This window comes from Triturus cristatus, chromosome 1_2 (assembly GCF_964204655.1).
Source record: "Triturus cristatus chromosome 1_2, aTriCri1.1, whole genome shotgun sequence".
NCBI lineage: Eukaryota > Metazoa > Chordata > Amphibia > Caudata > Salamandridae > Triturus > Triturus cristatus.
Window position 1 is genome coordinate 950,072,251 of NC_140580.1, and position 22,040 is coordinate 950,094,290.

The 22,040-nt window shown below is 41.8% G+C and overlaps 1 protein-coding gene across 4 annotated transcripts in view; it reads left to right on the plus strand.

Moving 5' to 3' along the window:
- RGS3 (regulator of G protein signaling 3) overlaps positions 1-22,040 on the plus strand; it is an 834,919-nt gene that overhangs the window by 409,976 nt on the left and 402,903 nt on the right. For all 4 annotated transcript variants that reach the window (XM_085609985.1, XM_085609988.1, XM_085609990.1 and 1 more), the window contains one exon: positions 12,560-12,665. In XM_085609985.1, the coding sequence (XP_085466111.1) occupies positions 12,560-12,665 (106 nt within the window). The remainder of the gene's footprint in view (positions 1-12,559; positions 12,666-22,040) is intronic.

Below are 22,040 nucleotides of genomic sequence, written 5' to 3' on the forward strand. Positions count from 1 at the left end.
GGGGGGATATATAAACACATTTTTTTTTTTATTTTTTTTTTTTTTATTTATTATATATGTCTACTCGATTATAATTATCAAAGTATCTACCTAAGCACAGATTTGTATTGTGCTTAAATAATTCAAATCTGTCTATCCCTCTCCATAAGGTTCTATAATCTTAAATTACCTTGTTCTAAGGTGCCGTGTGAGTATATACTACCGATTCTTCTTCCCTAAGATGCGGGTCGGTGTCGATAACGGCATAGAACTGCAGGACCCACACTCTCGAGGCTCGTTGTCCTCCTTATTATTTGAGTGGGACTGAAAGGTAACGAATATTAAACGGCTTTAAAAGGTTGAAAAATGCCTCCCAATGTTAACCACAACTATCGTACTATTAAAATGAAAGCCCTGTCTTGACTCGGAAACACATACCTTTTGTTTCGTTCGTCGCGGTCCGACGGTAGTATCTGTATTCTGTAAAAAGGATTGCCGTCAACTTAATTCTGACTTCCGTATTTAACCTATGCGACATCTATACTAATTGGCTGAAACGAACGTATAGTTGGCGCCATTTCTCAAATTGTTTGTCATAGGTAGTAGCCGTTTCGAGAGACCCAATGAGATGCTTAGTTCTTCTTACATGTTAGGTCTGTGTGGCGGATCTTCTGATTAGTTAGAAAAACCCGCGAATAAGCGTTATTTTCTTACTCGTTTGTGGTTGGTGCAGACAACCTGAAGGGTCCAATGGTAGGCTTAGTTCCTAAACCTATGTTACTCTGGCTATCTATATCGATAATTGTTGTCCAGTTTTACCGATTAGATCGCTAATATATGTTCTTACGTAATCTTTATATTACGCATCCACCAGTTGGTTTCCTATTGTCAAACAACCTAACTTTATCAATTAGATACAAAAAATGTTATTTTTTGTTCGTATAATTTTTTATATAAAGCTGGTGTTATGATCAACTTCAATCCATCAGAAATAGTCATCATAATGGTGAGAAAAATTAGTGTTGCTTCCAAAATTATATTGCTCTACGTCAGGTGCACATAAATCTATACAAAACATACTTTTATATATAGCGCATTTTATAACAGAGACATGGCCATCATGGAAACGAAATACGTATAGTCCTTACAATCGATGCTCTGATGTATTTCATACTATGTGCATATCCAAGCATAGAGTCTTATACTAATCATGTTACATTCCTAACAATTCATGATCCACTAAGTATATATTAATCATAGTGGTTAGAGTACAATTATTAATTCTCACATTAATTTATTATGCTCATTCAGGTGCACACCTATTAACACTGACCCTAATACCTGTGATATATATCACTGACCAAACAATCAGAAACAGGGTCATCCTAGGAATACAAAATCATAAGGTTAACGTCTAATAATGACGTCATACTATAATGTAATAACATATATTAGTGGATCATGAGTCCATTACTGGTCCATTTTTCCATTGTCTCATGATCTGTGAAATACATTATCACCCTCCCGGTGACATACAATTCTTAATTTCACACGTTATTTTGTAATGTTCGCTATAGTGCATACATATCTATACAGGCCCTGGTTATGTTTATGATACATATCTTCATCCTACAAACAGAAACATAGTCACAGTGGAGGTAAAGAATGATAAAGTTACAGTCTCTTAACAATGCCATTGCTATAATGCAAGAAACTAACCACATATTTATGGATACATCATGACCTGATTTTACTTGAAATTTCATACTCTTACTCAAAATCTACAGACAACACACTTGTTTTCGTTTTGAGATAATAATATCCAAATATTATGTCAGTGTTTTATGATTAGTTTCATCCAGTCTTCCCTGGAATTCAAACCCTTTTCTACTGTGTTAAGGTGGCATATATACCACTGTTCTCTTCTCTTTCTTACTGCATCAATATCACCTCCTCGTCTGTTCATAGTGATTTTCTCTAATATGAACCATTTTAAGTCGTTACAATTATGGTTCATTTTGTGGAAATGATCCACCAGGGGAGCGTTTTCCTTTCTTGTTCTAATAGCAGATTTATGTTCCAAAATCCGCACGCGAAGTTCCCTACTGGTTTCCCCTACATAGCCTAGCTCACAAGGGCATATGAGGAGGTAGATAATGTTTCTGCTTCTGCAATTATTTAGTGTCGTGGTCATCAAATTCTTGCCTGCGAACAACAGATTTTTACTTTCAAGGCAGTGGGCGCATATTGAACATGTGCCACATTTGTGGTTGCCTTTTGCTTTTTCACCCCTTATGGTGGTTTGTTTTTCTCCTACTTTTGGATATGTTCTTACTAGTGAATTTCTTATAGTTCTGTTTCTTCTGAACGAGAAAAGGGGTTTGGGTAGCTGTATTTCTGTATCATAATTAAGAATTTTCCAGTTTCTATTTACAATGTTTTTGATTTGGTTGCTAATGTTTGAAAATTGGGTTACAAAAATCACCTTACCTGTCGCCACATTATTTTTGCTAGATTTAGGCTCAAAGAGGCTATCTCTATTATAAAATCTCGCCCTTTTTAGTGAGTTTTAGTTTGCCCTAGCTTCTGGAAACATAATCTTATAACCAGCACAGAACAACAGACACAAAAATTGCAAATATAATCTAATGTTCTGCTGAGTTGAATGGATATGTAATGGTAAAGAACAGAAAATAGTGTCTTACGTATTTGTTTGTCTCCATAATGCTGGTCATTTTTGGGTATCTGTAAATTGTTGTTTTTGTAATCCTGTTTTAATTTCGTTTTTATCAATTGATTGTGTAATATGTATTTTTAATGAAAAATTGTGTCACACTGACAAAGACTTACTCAGATACCTGTAGGTTCCACTGTGCGATACAAATGGAGTTTGACTAAAGAGATGTTATCCCGCCCCTCCCCCTCTGTGTTGTCCCTGTGAATGCTGCCCACGCGCAGAGCATGCCACTGTGAGGCGGGGGTCTCTTTTCCACCAGGTGCATGGGATATCGCAGGCTCTGTCAGCCCGTTTTTAGGCCTAAATGTGCTTCATGTTTGTCCATTATAACAGTAACGTATCCCAACCCATTCCCTCCCCCCAACATACTTGCTGGAGCCAGCGTGAAAATGCAAAACTGGAGGAGCTTTTAAAGCGTAACGTAAGAAAGTTTGAGATTTCTGGAAGAGTCATGTTCTGCTATTGCACAAGCCTTTGTTTACTCCGTACACACCGCCTTCAATGATAATGAAATGAATTTCGTATCTTTCATTCCCGTTTTCTTTTTTGCTCTTTTGATTTTGTCCGGGACCCCTTTTTAATTTGTGAATGAAAGGTGTGTGTGTGTTTATTTTCCGCCTGCACCTTGCTTACAGATTCCTCCCCCTCGGGCAGCTGGAAAGGTGTCTGTGATCGCTCCCTCCTTTGATGCCGGCACAGGTTTTTCAAGTCCTCTCTGGTACCTCGTTGTAACCGTGGGAGAAGCGGAGATGAAACCGCTCTCAGTCATTAAGTGTCTTTTGACCTCCCAGCTCCCGCGTGTAACAGAACTGGAGCTAAACCAGGTGTGTCCGTGCTTTCTTCAATCCGGTGCTTCGGTGCGTTGTCTGTCACGGGGAGTAGTGTTGCGATTGGAACCAGTTTTCTGAGTGTGTAGTGCAAGAGCTAGCAACCCTCCACAGGAGTGCACCAGCTTCTACTTATTGTGAGTGGGCTGGCTGGTGAGAAAGTGACTATCACCTCACTGCAGCATCACTTCTGTGGTCCACGGGCATGGAGGAGGTGTGTCGCAAGAGGACGTGGGAGACAGTGGCAACACATTCACCGGCTGTTTCCGGTGTGGAGGGGCTCAGGCTGGGGTAAGAGAGACAGCAGTGTGTGTGAGACAGCAGTGTGTGTGTGTGAGACAGCAGTGTGTGTGTGTGAGACAGCAGTGTGTGTGTGAGACAGCAGTGTGAGAGACAGAAGTGTGTGTGTCCTAGAGAGCATGGAGTGTGTGAGACAGCAGTGTGAGTAGGAAAGACAGTGTGTGTGTGAGGCAGCAGTGTATGTGAGGCAGCAGTGTGTGTGAGGCAGCAGTGTGTGTGAAGCAGTGTGAGAGAGACAGCAGTGTGAGAGACAGCAGTGTGTGTGTCCTAGGGAGAACATGATGTGAGAGAGAGAGAGCGATGTGAGAGAGAGAGCGATGTGAGAGAGAGAGCAGTGTGAGAGAGGGAGCACTGTGTGAGAGAGGGAGCACTGTGTGAGAGAGGGAGCACTGTGTGAGAGAGACAGCACTGTGAGAGAGACAGCACTGCGAGACAGCACTGTGTGAGACAGCACTGTGTGAGACAGCAGTGTGTGTAACAAAGACAGCAGTGTGAGAGAGCAGTGTGAGAGAGACAGCAGTGTGTGTGTGTGTGTGAGAGAGACGGCAGTGTGTGTGTGTCCTAGAGAGAGCATGGTGAGAGAGACGGCAGAGTGAGAGAGACGGCAGAGTGAGAGAGACGGCAGAGTGAGAGAGACGGCAGAGTGAGAGAGACGGCAGAGTGAGAGAGACGGCAGAGTGAGAGAGACGGCAGAGTGAGAGAGACGGCAGAGTGAGAGAGACGGCAGAGTGAGAGAGACGGCAGAGTGAGAGAGACGGCAGAGTGAGAGAGACGGCAGAGTGAGAGAGACAGCAGTGTGAGAGATAGCAGTGTGAGACAGCTGTGTGAGATAGCACTGTGTGTGAGAGAGACAGCAGTGTGTGTAAGAGAGAAAGCAGTGTCTGTGAGACAGCAGTGTGTGAGCATAGCATAACAAATCATAGCATAGCATAAAACACAACATAGCATAGCATAACTAAACATAGCAGAGCATAACAAAATAGCATAACAAAGCATAGCATAACAAAGCATAGCATAACGAAACAAAACGTAGCATAACAAAACACAACAAAATAGCATAACAAAACATAGCATAACAAAACACAACAAAACAGCATAGCATACCAATACATAGCATAGCATAACAAAACACAACACAAGCATAGCAAAACAAAACATAGCATAGCATCACAAACACACAACAATATACTTTTTAGAAAAGAAAAACAATATAAACAATCATTTGCAATGCAATAGGTCTCGCATTATTAAAGTTTGAGCTATTGGCATTGCTAAATAATGGAACAACAATAGCTCAAAGTTTAATAATGCGAGACCTATTGCATTGCAAATGCTTGTTGTACATGAATTATTGCTCATAATCACTGGCATTCTGGCTTTGTGTGTCTACCTTCTGCACAACAGGGATTAACAATAAAGTGTCTTTTTCCAAGATGACTGCTGCATTTACCCACTTTATTTGATTTTTATTTTACTTAGTTTTCCTGTATAGAACACTAGCACCCGTGGGCATTTAGGCGCTTTACATTTAACCTGAACTTTGTGAGCCGTTTTGCAGTTTAGCAGCCTGCAGTGAAATCATCTCAGTTGTCTGGTAACCTGTTGCATTTTTTGCTAGACGTAGTAACCTCTGCACAAGATATGTCTGCTATAGATCTTTTTTTGTTTGTATACTAAAACACATATGCTTATTTGTACTTAACTTGATCATACGAATAAAGTTGATGATTTAGCCTGATTTGGAATAGAGGTGTAAAGTGGCTATAGCCATGTCCAGTGACTATCATTGATGAATGAGAACCGGCACTTTTCTTTATCTTTTTGTTCCTTTGTTTTTAAAGGTTTTCATGCAAGAAATTCCCCATGAATATTTTGCTAACTTCGTGATGTCGCAAATTTAATCGCAACATTTAGAAAATGACAATATTTTTTAATTTTGCAATTGCGACCTTGGAAAGGCATCATCTCTCCTTGTTGTGCCCTCTCAAACTACATCCAAACAGTTCTTCGTCAAAGTAAGGGGATCCAGTACATTATTTGTCTAATTTTGCACGGTTTTCTTTAGACTTAATCTGTATACTATTAAATACAGCTTTGTAGCACCTTTAAAAAAGAAGCAAACTATTTTGCTGTGCTTACATAATAACAATGGGAGCATTAGATTTTCCCTATGTGATCAGCAACGGTACTGCAAACTAAGCGGTTTCTCCGTTTTCTATCTTCCAAGCATTAAATGCATTTGTTCAATTGTAGTATTGTAATGAATTTATATAGCGCTTACTGCCCCTGACGAGGTGTCAGAGCGATTTACGGCGAGTAGCATGCTACTCGGGCACCCAAAGTTAGTGGTTTATCCAGTGGTTATTGTTGGTTATTGTGATTAGTAATGTGCTCTCAAGAAAAATTACACCCATTTACTCCAGTTACTTTGTTATATATTAATACCAGGTAGATGTGATCATTAGTGGGGGGCTATGTGGTTTCAGGTGAATGGTATGTGTAATTTCAATGTTTATAATAAACACCACTCATCAAAACAAGCCAGACTTATTGGCCGTGCTAGTGCTTGTGTATAAGAATGATCTGCCACTTTCAAGAGCAGCTTCAAGAACCTCTTTTAATGAAAAACGGATCAAAGTTCACAGCTAGATCTTTTTTTCGGAGTTTAAAATTGAGGACTTGGGTTGCCGTTCATAGATCACCCCTTGATGTTTTTCTTGGCTGGGGTACTTCCTGGTCTTCAACATGACTGCATAATGCACCCTCGCACAATGAAATGTGCAGGGTATGCAGGGGCAGTTTGGAGCAGAGTAGAGTGCTGTGCCATCTATACCAGGAATGGGTCAAGCTGATGATCCCGTAGCGGAAATTCAGAGCTCCTCACTCTGAAGCTCATTTTCCTGTTAAAGATAAATGCCCTTCTGTGGTGTAGAAAATAAGTTGGCATGGAGGTGCATTTAGATCCTTCTCCACCTTTGTAAAGTAACTGTTCTAGCTGGAATGATTACAGTGCATTGCCCTTAAAAAATAGCCATAATGACTAAAGCAAGAAGGTTGAATGTGAAATGCTTAAGCTCTCCCATCTATTATCATAGGACAGGGGAATTCCGTTGGATACTCTTAACGACAGATTCCTCAGCTTGGGAATATTCCCCCAGGCATCAGTCTGGATCTGGAAACTCAGAAGCAGGACAACTGTGCGCCAGTAGGTGATGTCATACAGCTCTGCACTGATGTTGTTCTACTCCAGAAGTGACGAGTGGTGCCACATATAAGCGATTTAAGCACCACCTAGGCAAGCTGATGGCAGTTTCTTCCTTTCTGTGACTTCAGATGCGGAGCTGAAGCTCTACTCCTCCAGACTGGGTCTTTTACACCACCTTTTTAAAGGGGTTGAAGAGAAATATATCCCTCTAAAAATAAATATGGTTTAAAACTTGTAGGGACTGTTGCAAACAAATGTCTGTGACAGACTCCTACAGGTAAAGCACAACTCCAAGGCATGCGACGAGTGGGCCCAGATGGAACTAAAGGCTATATTTGACCGCAAGGTGAAACTCTGTCACCAAACATTCGAATATTGCATACTGTTGCCAATCGAAGTTGAAAGTAACGTCCAGTTTTTGCTCCAGAATTTTTTACCCGCTGCAGTTCCTCATTGAGGTCACAGTCTTCAGGTAAGTTGAAAAGGAGGCAACAAGAAGTCAAAGTGGGAGTCTTCTCCTTCCCGCCATTCTTGAATTACAGGGAAGTCATCAATGTGGCTCTTGTTCTCCCTCCTGAAGAATAGATTCAGAATCTGATCCTGATGAACCTTGAATGTCCGTGTCCGTCAGCGATGTAACAGCAAATAAAGTTCTTAAGCAAGCTATGCTGCATATATTTGGCACACTTTTAGCTCTCTCTGGCATGCTTTTGGGCTTCAACGATCCTTAGAGGCCTCCAGTCTGGTTCCCGCTGGGAGGTTTGCCCTTGGTGCTGCCTGTGCCTCTTGACCTGGCTTCGGGTTCCGCACCAGCTCTGGTGCAGAGTTCGGTTTTAGCGCCACTCCACATGCCGGCTTCTTTTACTTCGACAGTGCCGGGTGCTAGTGGAGGAGCTGCTACCTAAATGTTTTTCTGACTCTGGGCCAGCTTCATCCCAACCAAGGCTATCCACCGATCCCAGCCACAGTGCGTCCAGTGGGGCTGTCTGCCTCAACCAGGCACTATCCCTAATACGCTTGCCTCTTTCATGGTTACACCAGGAGTTTACAATACCACCAGTGTCTCACCCTGCAGCCAGCACAAAAACCTCACCCATTTCGTGGCTGCGACTCAGAGACAACCTTCAGGACATTAGGGCCATTGTGCAGCTCAGTCCCCTGCCCCTCACCGCAACCGCAAAAACCACATCAGTGTATCCTTTTTGACAAACACACCCTGTACAAGCCAGGATGAAGCATTTTCTCCAAGAGTGGCATACCATCACTTTGGACTCATGGGTCCTCCAACTTGTCAAAAGAGGCTATTCCATGTCTTTCTCCTTTGTTGCACCTTCCACCACCATCAGTGTGGCTGGTGGAGGAACAGGTGAGTTTAGCAGCAGGCCGGCTCTTTTGAGAGGCTTCTGACCTCCGAAGTAGGAGCTGGGTGTTACTCCTGCTACTTCCTTGTGATGAACAAGGACAGCGGTTTTTGTCCTATTTTAGATCCCTGCCCTTCCAACTCCTTCCTCCAGAAGGACAAATTCAAGCGGCTCACCATGGCCTTGTTTGGTCTGCCCTGGATCCTGGAGACCGGATGGAGGCATTGGACCTGCATTACACGCATTTCCATATTCCCATCCTGCAGACCCACACACACAATGGAGTATTTTTTGTTTGTGGTGCTCCCCTTTAGCCTTATCTGTGCTCCCCAGGTGTTAACGAAAGTGGTGGTGGTGGTGGCAACACATCCTCAGAGTTAGGGTGTACCAGTCTTTTTGAACCTTGATGACTGGCTGTTGAAGGCAGGCTTGCCCCAGGCAGGCGTAGAACATCTCCAGATGACTGCGTACCTCCTAACATCTTTGCAGTTGACTATCAATGTGCGGATGCCACACCTTGCTCTTTGGCAGGCACTCCCATTTGTCAGAGCCATCTTGTATATGGTGCAGTTTTGTGCCTTCCTCCCCAGAGCAGAGAGACCAAGATATTTGGGCTATGATCCCGATGTTTCAGGTACACTCCTGGAAGACCTCGAGGATGGCTTTGAGGTGGCTGGGACAATTGGCCTCCTGCAGTCTGCTGGCCAACCATGCCATATGGCACATGCAGGCTTTTGCAGTGGCACCTAAAGTCCCAGTTGGCACACTAGTGGAACCTATTGGATTCCATCCATGTTTCAGTGGAGACTGCAAAATATCTGCAGGGGTGACTGTTAGAGGCAGGCTCCTCTCCTTACACAGAGCGGACGATGATAATGGATGCATCACTACAATATTTGGGAGGGATGGCGATCAGAGGACTCTGGCCCACAGCGGAAAACCTCCTCTACTTCAACTTGTTGGAGTTGCAGGTAATCCTCTTGGTGCTGAAGACCTTCTTACCAGCTATCAAGGGGAGACAAGTAAAACTTCTCAGTGACAACACTAACCCCATATGGTACTGCAACAAGCAGGGTAAAATGGGGTCTTGGGTAATATACTAGGAGGCTCTGCGCTCTGGCAGTAGCTGACTCACTAGGGCATTTCTCTAGTCATAAACCACCTGCGGGTTTCTCTAAATGCCAGTGTGGATGAAATCAGTTGCCAAAGTCTAGCGGATCATGAATAGCAGTTAAACCTGGAGGGGGCATATGGTATTATCAAGCAATGAGGAGAAACCTGGCTTTAGTATTTTTTTCTTTCTCCACCAGTAATAACATGCATTGTCACCAATTTTGTGTGCTAGAATTCCCAAGAAAGCTCTCGCTCTCTGAGACATACAGCACCCCAGTATGCCTTACCGCCTGTACTCCTCTTGGTTCGAGTCCTGCAGAAGATCAAGACAGACTGGGCCAAAGTCATTCAAGTGGCTCCTCAACAGGCTAGGAGGTAGTCGTATTGAGAACAACTGGACGTTGGCATCTATCCATTGATCTTCCTCTTGAAGTAGTTGATATTATTCTGACAGCCAGGCGCCCATTTACGATATAGTTGTACATCAGGCGCTGGGACAGGCGCTGGGACAAGTTTTTGGCTTGGTGCAGCAACCATCACTTTGACCTGCTGCGAGCTTAGCTTTCGTAAATGTTGTTTGTTTTGTTATTGGTTCTACAAGGGCTTGCATTGAGCACTGTTAAAGGCTATTTGTTAGCATTTCATTTTTGAGGTTTGTGGATCAGCTTTCTTTGCTTAAATCCTTGCTGTGATAAGATTTCTTAAACCTTTTACAACAAATATTTTTTCTGAAACCCTTTCTGATGGCACAGTGGGACTATAACTTGGTTCTGATTTTTCAAATGGGTACCCTCTTCATACCAATGTACAGTTGTCCACTGTGTCTCTTGACCGTAAATGCAGTCTTCTGTCCACGATAATGTCAGCTTGTCGCAAGAGTGAGCTGCAGGCACTTTCAGCCCAGCCCCCTTACACGACATGGTTTCCAGACAAGCTCGTGTAGAGAACTCGAGCTGCATTTCTGCCGAAGTTACTAAAACCTTTCCATATCGGGCATTCTATTACCCATCCAACTTTCTTTGGTCAGCCTCAGCTCTTGAAAGTGGAGAGACTCTATCGTTTGGACCCCAAGAAAGCCCTCAAAGTCTGCATTGATCGTACAAAGGACCATCAGTTGGACAATCAACTCTCTCTGGGTTTCTCTGAAGCAAAGAAAGGCAAGGCAGTGCAGAAAAAACATCTCTAGATGGAGAAGCAGCCACCTGAAGGGTTAAGGGCTCAGTAAACACAAGGCTGCTACTGCTGTGATAACACTCAAAGTGCCTGAGCTGGATGTCTGCTATATGGACATCCGTGCACATGTTCATAAGCATTATTTTATTGACAGTCAGGCAGGGCCACTGGAATTATGTGATTGTGCGTCCGCTGCGTTGTTTGCATAACAATAGAATTGCTGCATTTGCCACATAATTCATAATTTGGTGCATAATCTGCAGATTTATACAAAAAGTGTTTCCAGCTCAAACGATTGAAAATTTACTTAAGACACAGCGACACATTTGCATGCAGTGGAACGCCCTTTGCAAAGGTTGAGTAGTCATCTTGCTTTTGTTTATTACTATATTTGGGTGTTAAACTGGTACTAAGGAGGTGAAACCAATACCCAGACAGTGTTAATAAGTGTAAAATGACAGACTATTATCTCAAAATTAGCAGCATTATGCCGCATAATTTGGCTTTTCTTGCTGCATAACTTACTCAACCCTACCACATAGTATGACACTCCCCTGCTGCATAATTCCAGTGCTCCTGCAGTCAAGTCCATCGGTTTGGGCATTTTGCCCATTCAGTCCTGTAGGAATTGTTGGTCTGAGCCATCTCACAGACCCACCACCTCTGAAGGTTTTGCTGTGATTCTATTCACAAGGCCAGGAATCTTCTGGTAGAAGTATCCATCAGCAGAACCAGTTACTTACCTTTGGTAGCGCACTTTCTAGTGGATACTCTATCTCACCTCAGATTCCCCAATGACCCTTCCTCCTCCCAGGAAGTGGGAATATACTCCTTTTCCATCTTAAAATATCCCAGGTAGAGATCTGCATACTGTTCAAGCCAATTTGCTGATTGGCTCTGCATCTGTGGGCACAGACAAGCCTGCGAAAACTACTATCAGCACGCGTAGGTGGCACTTCAGGAGTGGAACGATGTTGGTGTGGAGTCGTGTGACACCACCTAGGAGTACTGCTTTTGATCTCCCGATCCAGTCAGATGCCTGGGGAATATTCACAAGGTGAGTAATCTGCTGCTAGAGCATTCACCAGAAAGAGCGTTACGAAGGTTAAGTAACTTGTTCGTCAGTCTGAACATTAAAATATGTTTCATTTGTGGTGGTCCCCAAGTTTCTGCCCATCATCTTCTATGGTTAGTCTTAATCTTTACCTTCTTTTTCACAGCTGTGTGTAATGAGCAGCTGAATTTATAACTGATCGGCACATAGGAATCAAGTATTACCTTTGAGCCATCAAAGACCGATTGCCTCAAACTAGCAGCAGCTGAATCAAGACAAGACAAATTTGTTCTTTACGATAGATCCACATTAGCTAAAATTTGCAGAATGTCATATTAAAAAAAAAATTTAATCGTGTTTCCCTATCCTAAAATCGGATAATGTAATCCATCCTATCCCACTAATTCATTTGCTGGGCGGCTCATTTCTTTAATCTCTGTAAAAATGTGATCTGTGAGCCACCTCACACCGTAAAATCTGCCAGTTAATAGCTACTCCTGCTCCTTAAATATCATTACACCGCAAGAGGTGGCCTCCTGATCTAGAGTTGATGCCCTACGTTCTGGAACGTTCTTTTGGCAGTCGTCAGACAGTTTGATGTCCTTTCCACCTAAAAAGCAAAGTTTCCCGCCTAAAACTATATTTTCCAAGGCTTTCCTTCAGGTAGGTACATATTAATTTCAACTCACTCTATAAGTCTGATCAGGAGAAGGAGCTAAGCATGTATTTTAATTTTAATGGAACAGCTATTTGTTGTGGCGGCAGGTATGAGCGCATATTTAAATACACTCGCCCTCTTTTGTCTTTCAGGCGGCCCAGCCGACCGTGCAGGTTTACATCAGCTGGATACTGTATTGCAGCTGAACGGACAGACTGTTGAACAGTGGAAGTGCGTTGAACTAGCGAATGAAATTCGGTAAATATTTCAGCTTTATTGGTAGTTAGTAAAAGTTACTAGAGTGCGAAAAAAAGGCAAAATTAACTTGCTCACCTCTGTGGCTGGCCTCTTTATCATTTAAACTTGTAGGGCACTTGTGCTACTTTGTGAAAGATAATTATTTAGGTAAATGATGAGCAGCAACACCAGCTCAGATTAATGTAAACATTTTCATTTTGGGCTAACTATGCTTTTATGCTTCTGTAATCTTTGTGGTTTTTTACTCTGTCGTGCGGCAGGCTACCTTCTCTCAGTGATTGTGTCTGGTTCCACTCTTTAATTCACACTGTGCCTTGGTGCCCACTCATTTCTCTGGCTTACCCAGCAGTGTGCCTTGGATCCTCACGTCATCCATAGTGCTTTGGTCCCATCTCTCAGCTGTTTTCTGCCTCACTCCAGACTCTGGCGCATCTTGAACCTTATTGCATTCTTTGTGTGTATCCTGTACACTTTGTACGTGTGATGGGTGATTTGACTGCGACAGGGGATGTCGAGGATCAGTCTGGCTGCGGCTTTCTGTACAGTCTGGAGTTTGCAAAAGTGTTTCTTATTGATTCCGGCATAGAGAGCTTTGCCGTAGTCATCCATCTCGCACTCCTTTCTCCTTGCTCATCCATCTTATGACTCACCCTCTTCTCCTAAGTTTATACCATGCTCCCCTCTCATATACGGCTCATGTCTAGCTCCTCCTTTTGCTTCTTTGCCTCAGTCATCCATCTCATGCCTCACACACTTTATTGGAAAGGGCTAATGCTTAGCTTATTCTGTAACTGTAAGACATTTCTGTCTTCCTTAATGGAAATTAAATTGGTTCCCTTTACACCAAGGCTTTTTGACTTTCTTGTAGGTCACATCGTGTTAAGGAAGGTAGCTTCTCAGCACCATGGATGTATGTTGGGGAGTCAGAATTGTTCAGTGCAGAAAGGCATGTTTATAGTCCTATGTAGTGAGACTAATCATTGGTGCCAGTTGTTTGCCGAGAAAGGCATCCATGATATCCAGCTTTACCAACATAATATAGCAGGTTGCTACGCGATTGTTATTAGCAAGATGGGTGCAGCATCATCCCATGCCTTTCTAAAGCCAGGATGCTTTTTGGCTCTGAATCCCAGTGCAGTGAATTATAATGAAAAGATGCGCAAAGACAGTACACGAGCATCAGGCCCATTTTCAAGACAAGAAATTATAGAGATATGGATAAAGAGTCTATCTGTAGGTGAGTACTGGAAAGCGTCTGCAGTACTGATCACTGAAGGCTTGCTGGACCTGCAGACCTTAGTGTCAGATACACTAGACTGCAGCATTCCTACAATTTAGTTTTTATTGAAACCAACATTTTTCTATCAAGACATTCCAGTAGACAGATGATGAACATTTGCTCCAATGGTGGAATTTGATGTTCATGCCTGCTTAGCCTATGCCTATAAACTGCTTCATAGACACACTAATAGATACATATTCCAGTCCACCTGTTCTCTTAAGTGTGACAATCCTTTATTAAAGCATATCACCCACATTTCAGTCCCATATTTATGTATAATAAATTTTTGATGAAGATATATCATTGCTTTATGGTTAAAGTGGGTTGTTTAGATATGCATTAGCACTTTATAGAGGATGGGTCAACTGTATGTTTGTTCAGGAGTTTAGTAACGACTGGCCCACTGGTCACAATGTCTAGGAACTGACATTTGCACTCTGTGTGGTTGGTGCAATATTAGTTAGTGGTTGGATAGGTTGTTTGCATCTGCATTTGCTCATTGTAGTGGATAGGTGAGCTGCATAATGGCCCTTAGTCAATATTTGCATATGAATTTAGCAAGTATTGGTCCATAGTGAGCATTGTCTAGGAGCTGGCATGTGCACTTTAAGTGGTTGGTGCAATATTTAGATAGCAGGGGGGTGGAGTTTATGCTTTCTATGCACACACTATGAATTTGCATATACATCTGATGCACCTGCACTTTTTACAGATATTGGATAATGCATGTTTCACATGTGGACTCGTTTTCATTGGAAAACAGAGTTGAATAATGTCACAAGTGACACAAATGACAATGTACCTCATTTGTAGGATTGTAATTGTTTACGTCGAACAGCTTTTGCACTTTATTATGTATTGTGGTTTAAACCACAATCCGATAAAGGCAGCTGTATGGGAGTTATATGATCATTTTGAATGAATATACACATATTTATGTTGCTTTGCTCATATGAATTTTACATGTTGCCTAAAGAGGTCTACCACAGTAGATATGATGAAATCAGGTGTCATACATTAGTTGGAATTGTCTTTATCATCTTGTTAGATATTATTTATATTATAGGCTTCTTGCTCACAATGGTTAAGATTGTATCTGTCATGTCTGATGTAATATCAGCAGTTAGTCCATGAGAATGCATCTCTATTTTATTATATATCCCTACAACCTTTGTGATACTATTGCACAAGAGTATATATTTGACATTTGGAATTACAGTGTGGCTGAACCTATGCGACTGGTATGGGGGAGTTGGTTAACCAGTTGCTGTATAACAGGAAGTGAGTTATGAGGATGTAATTATCCTTTTTTCTTTTCTTCTATTTTTTGTTATAACCACAGTATGTTGTGGGTTTAGAAACTGCCCGGTTAACGGCACAATCTAAACGCGCAGGCGTTCCATGTGGGGTGTTGCTTTAAACCACACTGGAAAAATATGACAATAAATATATATATATGTGTGTGTGTGTGTGTATATGTGTGTGTGTATGTATATATATATATATATATATATATATATATATATATTGCTTCTTTCTTTCTCTCACTGAAAAAGATTGCAACCATGGGAAGAATACATTTTTTTACAAACCTGGACTCTCCAAAAGACAGAAAAAAATCAAAGGCCTGTTATCGTGCAGGACAGAGTATGCTGTCTACGTGCTGCGGTGCCCGTGTGGCTTGCAGTACGTGGGCAGTACTATTCATCCAACACACGTTAGAATTTTACAACACATCAGAGCCATCAGAAATGGCGACAAGGCATATCCAGTGGCGCGACATTTCGATCTACACCATGCTAGAAACGCACAAGAGCTTAGCTATTTTGTGATTGATTGCGTGCCTCCCAACATCAGAGGTGGAAACAGGGAACGAAAACTTAGGCAACTAGAATCACACTATATTATAAAACTGAATACAAAAGCCCCTATGGGCTTGAATATGGAAGAGGATCTGATAACACATTTATAGATTATTTGGACAAATGTGTCTAGAATATGGGAATGCATCATGCTAAAATCTCTTTTTCTGGGTTTTACTACTGTTTATATAAAATTACTTTTATATTTTACATTTTTGCACACTTTTTTCTCACAGGCTACTATATAGGATAGAAAGATCCTTTTGGGCCATATTGGCCGATTTGACTAAAATATTGTTGAGGGAAGGGTAGGAATAGCGTCACAACACAATGGCATAAAGAGCATTAAGTATTTATTGTAAAGAAGAAGAAATATAGAATGAAATATAATGAAATGGGACACAAATAGCATTTTTAAATGAATTGCGATATTATATTGTAAGTCAAGGACCTATGCCCACATGGGCCAAAGTAGGAGATTCACTGGTATCTCTAGTGCAGGTGAGCAACAATAACTCTGTTGCTATCCTTTAACATACACATGAGTCTATGCCCACAGGGGCTATATTCACACACCAACAATATTGACTATGTTATTGTCACTGAGTATCCATGAGGGTCTAAGGCCTTGACCTGTTCCCATATAATGTGCACCCACTTGGGTAGAAAACGATATTTCCTTCGTGTTATCTATTGTGATAGAAATGCGTGTCATTTAATCAGACGCATAAAGTTCTATTGAAACAAAAAAATGAACTATAACAATTTGTTCCACAATAGATCTTTTTATTGCTAATCGCTATACTGATGCAACAACAATCATCATTTTCAAACATAAAGTATGTGCATTAACCTGTTTATACAATTAATCGAATTGAGAAATGTTCGAAATGAAAGAACTACTAGTCTGTTGTTCAATACACTATGTTTGTAGTTGTATCACGTGATTATTTTCAAATGCACTGTGGTTTAAAATGGCCGATTTTAAAAGAGTAAAACTATTGGTGAACAAGCCTGCTGGGCAGGCGAAACGCGTCCTTCCAAGCTGTTCCAATAAATGAATTGGCCAAAACAAAGCGTCGTCAATCTTTTTCAGTGAGAGAAAGAAAGAAGCAATATTACGGACCTGTTTCCTTGGCGGTCCTTTACGACGACGCACCCGGTGATTTGGTGAGCGGCGGCTGTTTAAAGGAAAAGAGAAGTCGATATATATATATATATATATATATATATATATATGTGTGTGTGTGTATATATATATATATATATATATATATATATATGTATATATGTGTGGGACTGCTGTTTGGTAAATGCATGTTTTGATTTGTTCAACTGTCTCAGGCTTTGGTTGGTGGTTCAAAAAGGTTTTGTGCGAGTTCGAGCCCAATTGGACTGAACAGTAGTCTTCCCTTAAACCACTAGGAAGCATCACTACACAGAACAGGCCAACCCTTACGCAATTACTTGCCACCATGAATTCATCAGTGAGAAAATCCAAACCGATGTGAAAGACACCCTCCAGACTTCTGAGAGCACCACCAGGACATAGAAATGTAAAATATGCTACGCAAAAGCTAATTACCTAACTCACATGAGGCGAGTCATTCACTTTCTTACCCATGTTTGAAGACAGGATAACAGAAATGTCAGGGAGGAAAAGACTGAGAGAAACTAGAATCCAAGACATCAGGAAATATAGTGCTTAAAAGAGAGAGAGAGAGAGAGAGACCGAGACAGAGAGCAAGAGAGAGAAAAATAGGTCACTCTTGCCATCTGTAGAGAAAGTTGTATAGATTCTACCTATTAGAAGAACATTATTTTATTTATTTTATCTGTACCTCTACCATTTGTATCTCAATGAGAAAGCTGTAAGAAGGGTTTGAGAATCTGTCTATGGGCACCTGATTGAGTAGAAGGTAAAATGTTTAATGAAATATTATGCAACTTGAAGGCCCTTTTTTATTACTAGGCAGACTGTTCTATATTCTTTCCTTTGTTTGATTCAGTCATTGAAGGAATTCTAATGCTCAAATGATGTGATCCAGTACTCTGCTAGACACGAATCGGTTAGATGGCAAATTTTGGTGTGCTTTGAAGTTTGCCTGTGATTTTGTTAGGAGAGACCAGTAAACTCTATCGCTGTAGTTAATGCGGAGAAAGCCACCATTAGAGCAAGGGTGATTTGGTCATGAGTGTCCCATAAAGGTGGGAAAATAATATTTCTTGTTGATTTATGTGATGAATGGTAGATGATTGAGATTTCTGATTTGACTTGAAGAAAAGGAAGTAGTGCACAGTGCATGAGTCCAGATTGTGGCAAGAACCTCTGGCTGTTTGAGTCCAGTGAGTAGGATTACCGTTCTTTGCCATTTAGCTAAAGCAAGTTGTCTTCTCTAGTCCTTTCTGGGTCCTGACTTTTATTTTAGGGTGGTTGGCATGCATATAAAAGTTGAAATTGTAACACATATTAACAGCTACCATGGGGGCCATCTAGGGTTTGAAAAGGGACGGCAGAAATGAGAGACCTTGACGCTCACTACATATCACTTTAGAAGTTCTTGATAGGAAGAGACCACATTTTGATTTTTGAGTGGGGTTGTTTAAATAAATTATCTGCACCACTGGCATAGAACAGATGCCCATTCAATCTTAATGTAGTCTCCAACCAATAGAGGAGAATGTAAAGTTAAACCATATTAAAGGTGGCAAGCTGGTATTGGAGATACAAGCTCTAACTCTGTCCTTTGTTCCTTGTGAAGAATAGTTCTTTCCTCATTCTCATTTCATTTCAAGTCCATTTCGGTACTCACCAGCCCAGGTTCTTACCCTTGACTAATAGATTCTGAGGAGGCTATTTGACTGCAAATAGGCAAAGAGTTGTGCACTGACTGCAATTTGAATACGCTTGAAGGAACCCTGCGATTTTTATGTTTGCGACGATAATTGTGCCAGTAGTGGTTTAATAATGGCATGTTTACATTTTGGCACAAAAGTAAATTGATTGAGTTTTATTAATTTAGAATTACTTGGTTTCGTTGAGGTCGAAATAGTTTATTATTTTGTCAATAGTTATAGTACTGTAAGGAGATTCAGCATAGTAAGGATACGGAAATGTATAAGGTTCATTGTTATCAACAGAAACATTATTTACAGCTATTATAATTTACAAGGAATACAATTTCTCTTTGGTGACTCTTCTTCCAATTTACCAGCAATCCAGAAGATCACATGATTGAGTTACCGCGTCAAAAACAGACTAGTGTTCATGGTAAGCTCTGCAGGGTGTTTTTGGGGCTGTCATTAGATGATAATATCCATATTTCACGGAGACTTGTGAAATATTTTACATATTTCATGGGTATACATCTGTTAGTTAAATTTCTAGATTTATATAGCGCGGCTTATCACCCGTGAGGGTATCCAGGCGCTGTTCATGGGCACGGGGAGATTAAGTGATTTACCCAGAATCACAGGATTTTGTGCCAAGACTCGAACCCGGACCCCAGCTCCCAAATCGGCTGCCGGCAGCTCTGATTCTGTGCCACATCCTCTCCCCTCTGTGAAATGAGTTTTATGCCTCTGCATTTTTTACAGTTAAAGCACCAGAACATGAACAAAGCTAGAGGAAAAAAGGTCTTAGAAACCATTCCCTCTGTACAAAAATGGCAAACTAATAAATTGTTATTATGGGTGTTGTGTTTACCAAAATGCAACCTCAGACCAGTGCAGTGCTGTCTTTGTCCCATGACATACCATTAGTGGATGTTTGATCAATGTTGCTGAATCTAGGAAATTGAGCTGGGAGGTATTCATCTCAAAAACCTTTACAGAAATGACAGATTTACATTCTGGTAAAAGATAACCAGCATGCCTATAACCGAAGATGATTTCTTTAAAGGGCTGTAGCATGGGTGTTCTCTAGGATTTTAAGTGGTTGGCTTTCAAGGAAGGCAGCATCAATAATAGTGAAATAGACAATAATATCTGCACACCCCTGGAGACTGAAATGGAACACTAGACATTGATCTGCTAGGACACAGATGGGTCAGAAATGTTGTCACTCAAATATATAAAGGAGGCGTAATTTTCTAAATGTACAAGATTCTGCAAGACAGTAGTGAAGAGCTTTCCAATTTTTAGGAATATTTAAAATGTGACCCGAAACGATTCATTTAGTTTATGAACGCCATGCTGTTAAAACCGGATTAGAAATCTACATATTCTAATGGATACATCTAACTTCAGATTGCTCACCTTGTGAATATCCCTCAGGAGCCTGACTGTAAATGGAAAATTCAAAGCAGCTCTCTTGCATGCCAGCAGGTGGTGGTGTGTGACTCCGCTACAAAGCGTTTCGCTCAAGAAGTGACAAGTGGTGACTGATATAAGCAGCACCCAGGCACGCTTATCTCTGTAGATTTCTATCCGTGTCTTCAGGCAAGTATCCAAAGCTGAACGAAATCTGTGCTTAAGTCCAAACAAAAACATAAGAAATCAAAGCAGGACTCTGTCCCTTCCCGTCACTCTTTGGTGAAGGCACAAGGGCGTCAATGTGTCTCTCGATCCTATTCCGATCGAGAGGTTATGCTGCACATCTTTGGCATGCTCCAAGTTCCCTCTGGTATGCCGATGAGCCCTGAGAACCCGCAGAGTCCACCTGTTGACTTATTGCCAACGAGTTTGCACTCAGCTCTGTCTGCACCTTGTGGACCCCTTGAGCCTACCTTGGGTTCTGTACCGACATCAGGCTTGACGCTGCAACCCACACCAGCCCCATGTTCATCAACAACGGCACCAGCACAGCTGGAGCTGGAGGTGGACTCGACCAGGGTCATGTCCAGAACTTGGTATTCTGCCTGATCTAACCTGTTATGAAGCCATCAGACTTAGTTGCCACGCACATAAATTGCACCAGCTTTTTAGATCGGACAATGATCAGAGCCAGCTTTAGAGATATGACAGTGAAGGGTTGAGGAAGGCTTGCTCCTCTTTATGATGCAAATCCCTGGTATATGGACTTAAAAGATGCCAGTGGACTGGTCCTCTGCCTGGGCCATTAATAGAGCAGACTACTTCCTTCGCCATGGTAATTTGCAGGGCTGCTGGGGTCATGACCTGCACCTCCCCACTATGGAGGTTAAAACTAAATGTCTTCAAAGAGTTTTTACAGCCCGTCCAGACACCAACCGTACCTCTTTAATCTTTTAAGGACTCACTGACAGATACACTATTGAGCACTTGGGCTAAGCCAAGTTATGCTCTCCGCTGCCAATCGACCAGGTCACTCGTTGCCATAGACCTACCCTTGGCGACCCAGAATTTCTGACCCAGCATTCGGTGCCTTTAAACTTGGTGGTATAGGCATCCACCTGCAAAGTAAACCCAAATGCCTGCCCAACCACTGCCCCTGATAGGGAATACAAAAGAGTGAATACTTTTTGCAATCACATCTTCTCTTTGGCTAGCCTTGCCCACAGTTCAGTAAATGCCATCTGACTACTTGGATGTTATACCCACATGCTCTTGGACATGGTGGGAGAAACTCTATCTGCAGTCCAAGAAGACCTGCAGTCTCCATTTGTACAAACTGTTCTGGATGGTCGGATGTGCCCAAATGTGTTTTCTTCCCAGGCCTGGACACCACTGACTGTCTGGGCAAGGCCATGGGGACTAACATGGTGCTTCACATAGATGAGGTCTACGGTCTCCTATGTGCTGTTCAGGTGTGCTAAATCGACATTCCTTTTGAGTGCTCACGCCCGTTTGGCAAGAAAAAGGACCCTTCTGCGATTTAAAGAAAGCAGGGCCACTGTATGCTCTTTGGGTCTTTCACTTCAGTCTGGCAGACCCCAAAACAATTTCGCCCCTTTAGGGTCTATGTCAGGGGCCATGTGTACAAACCGCACCAGCCCCCACAACCTGCTTAAAAGGCTTACCAGCCCTTTCGAGGTTGAGGCCAAGTTCAGGTCAGAGGGGACAGAGTTCTGGCCAATCCTCTGCCCCTCCAGCAACAACCACCAAACCTCTTTAGGTTGGCTATAGAGGCATACAATATAATATTCTTTATTCGATTTAAAAAATAAAATCATTAAAGACAGACAATATAAGACAAAACAGAAAAATCAGCATCAGAACAAGTTAAAATTAGGATTGCATTAAAACCCCAGAAAAATAACGCAAAAGAAAAAAACAAACTGTGGGTGTGTCTAAAAAATACAGTAATGCAGG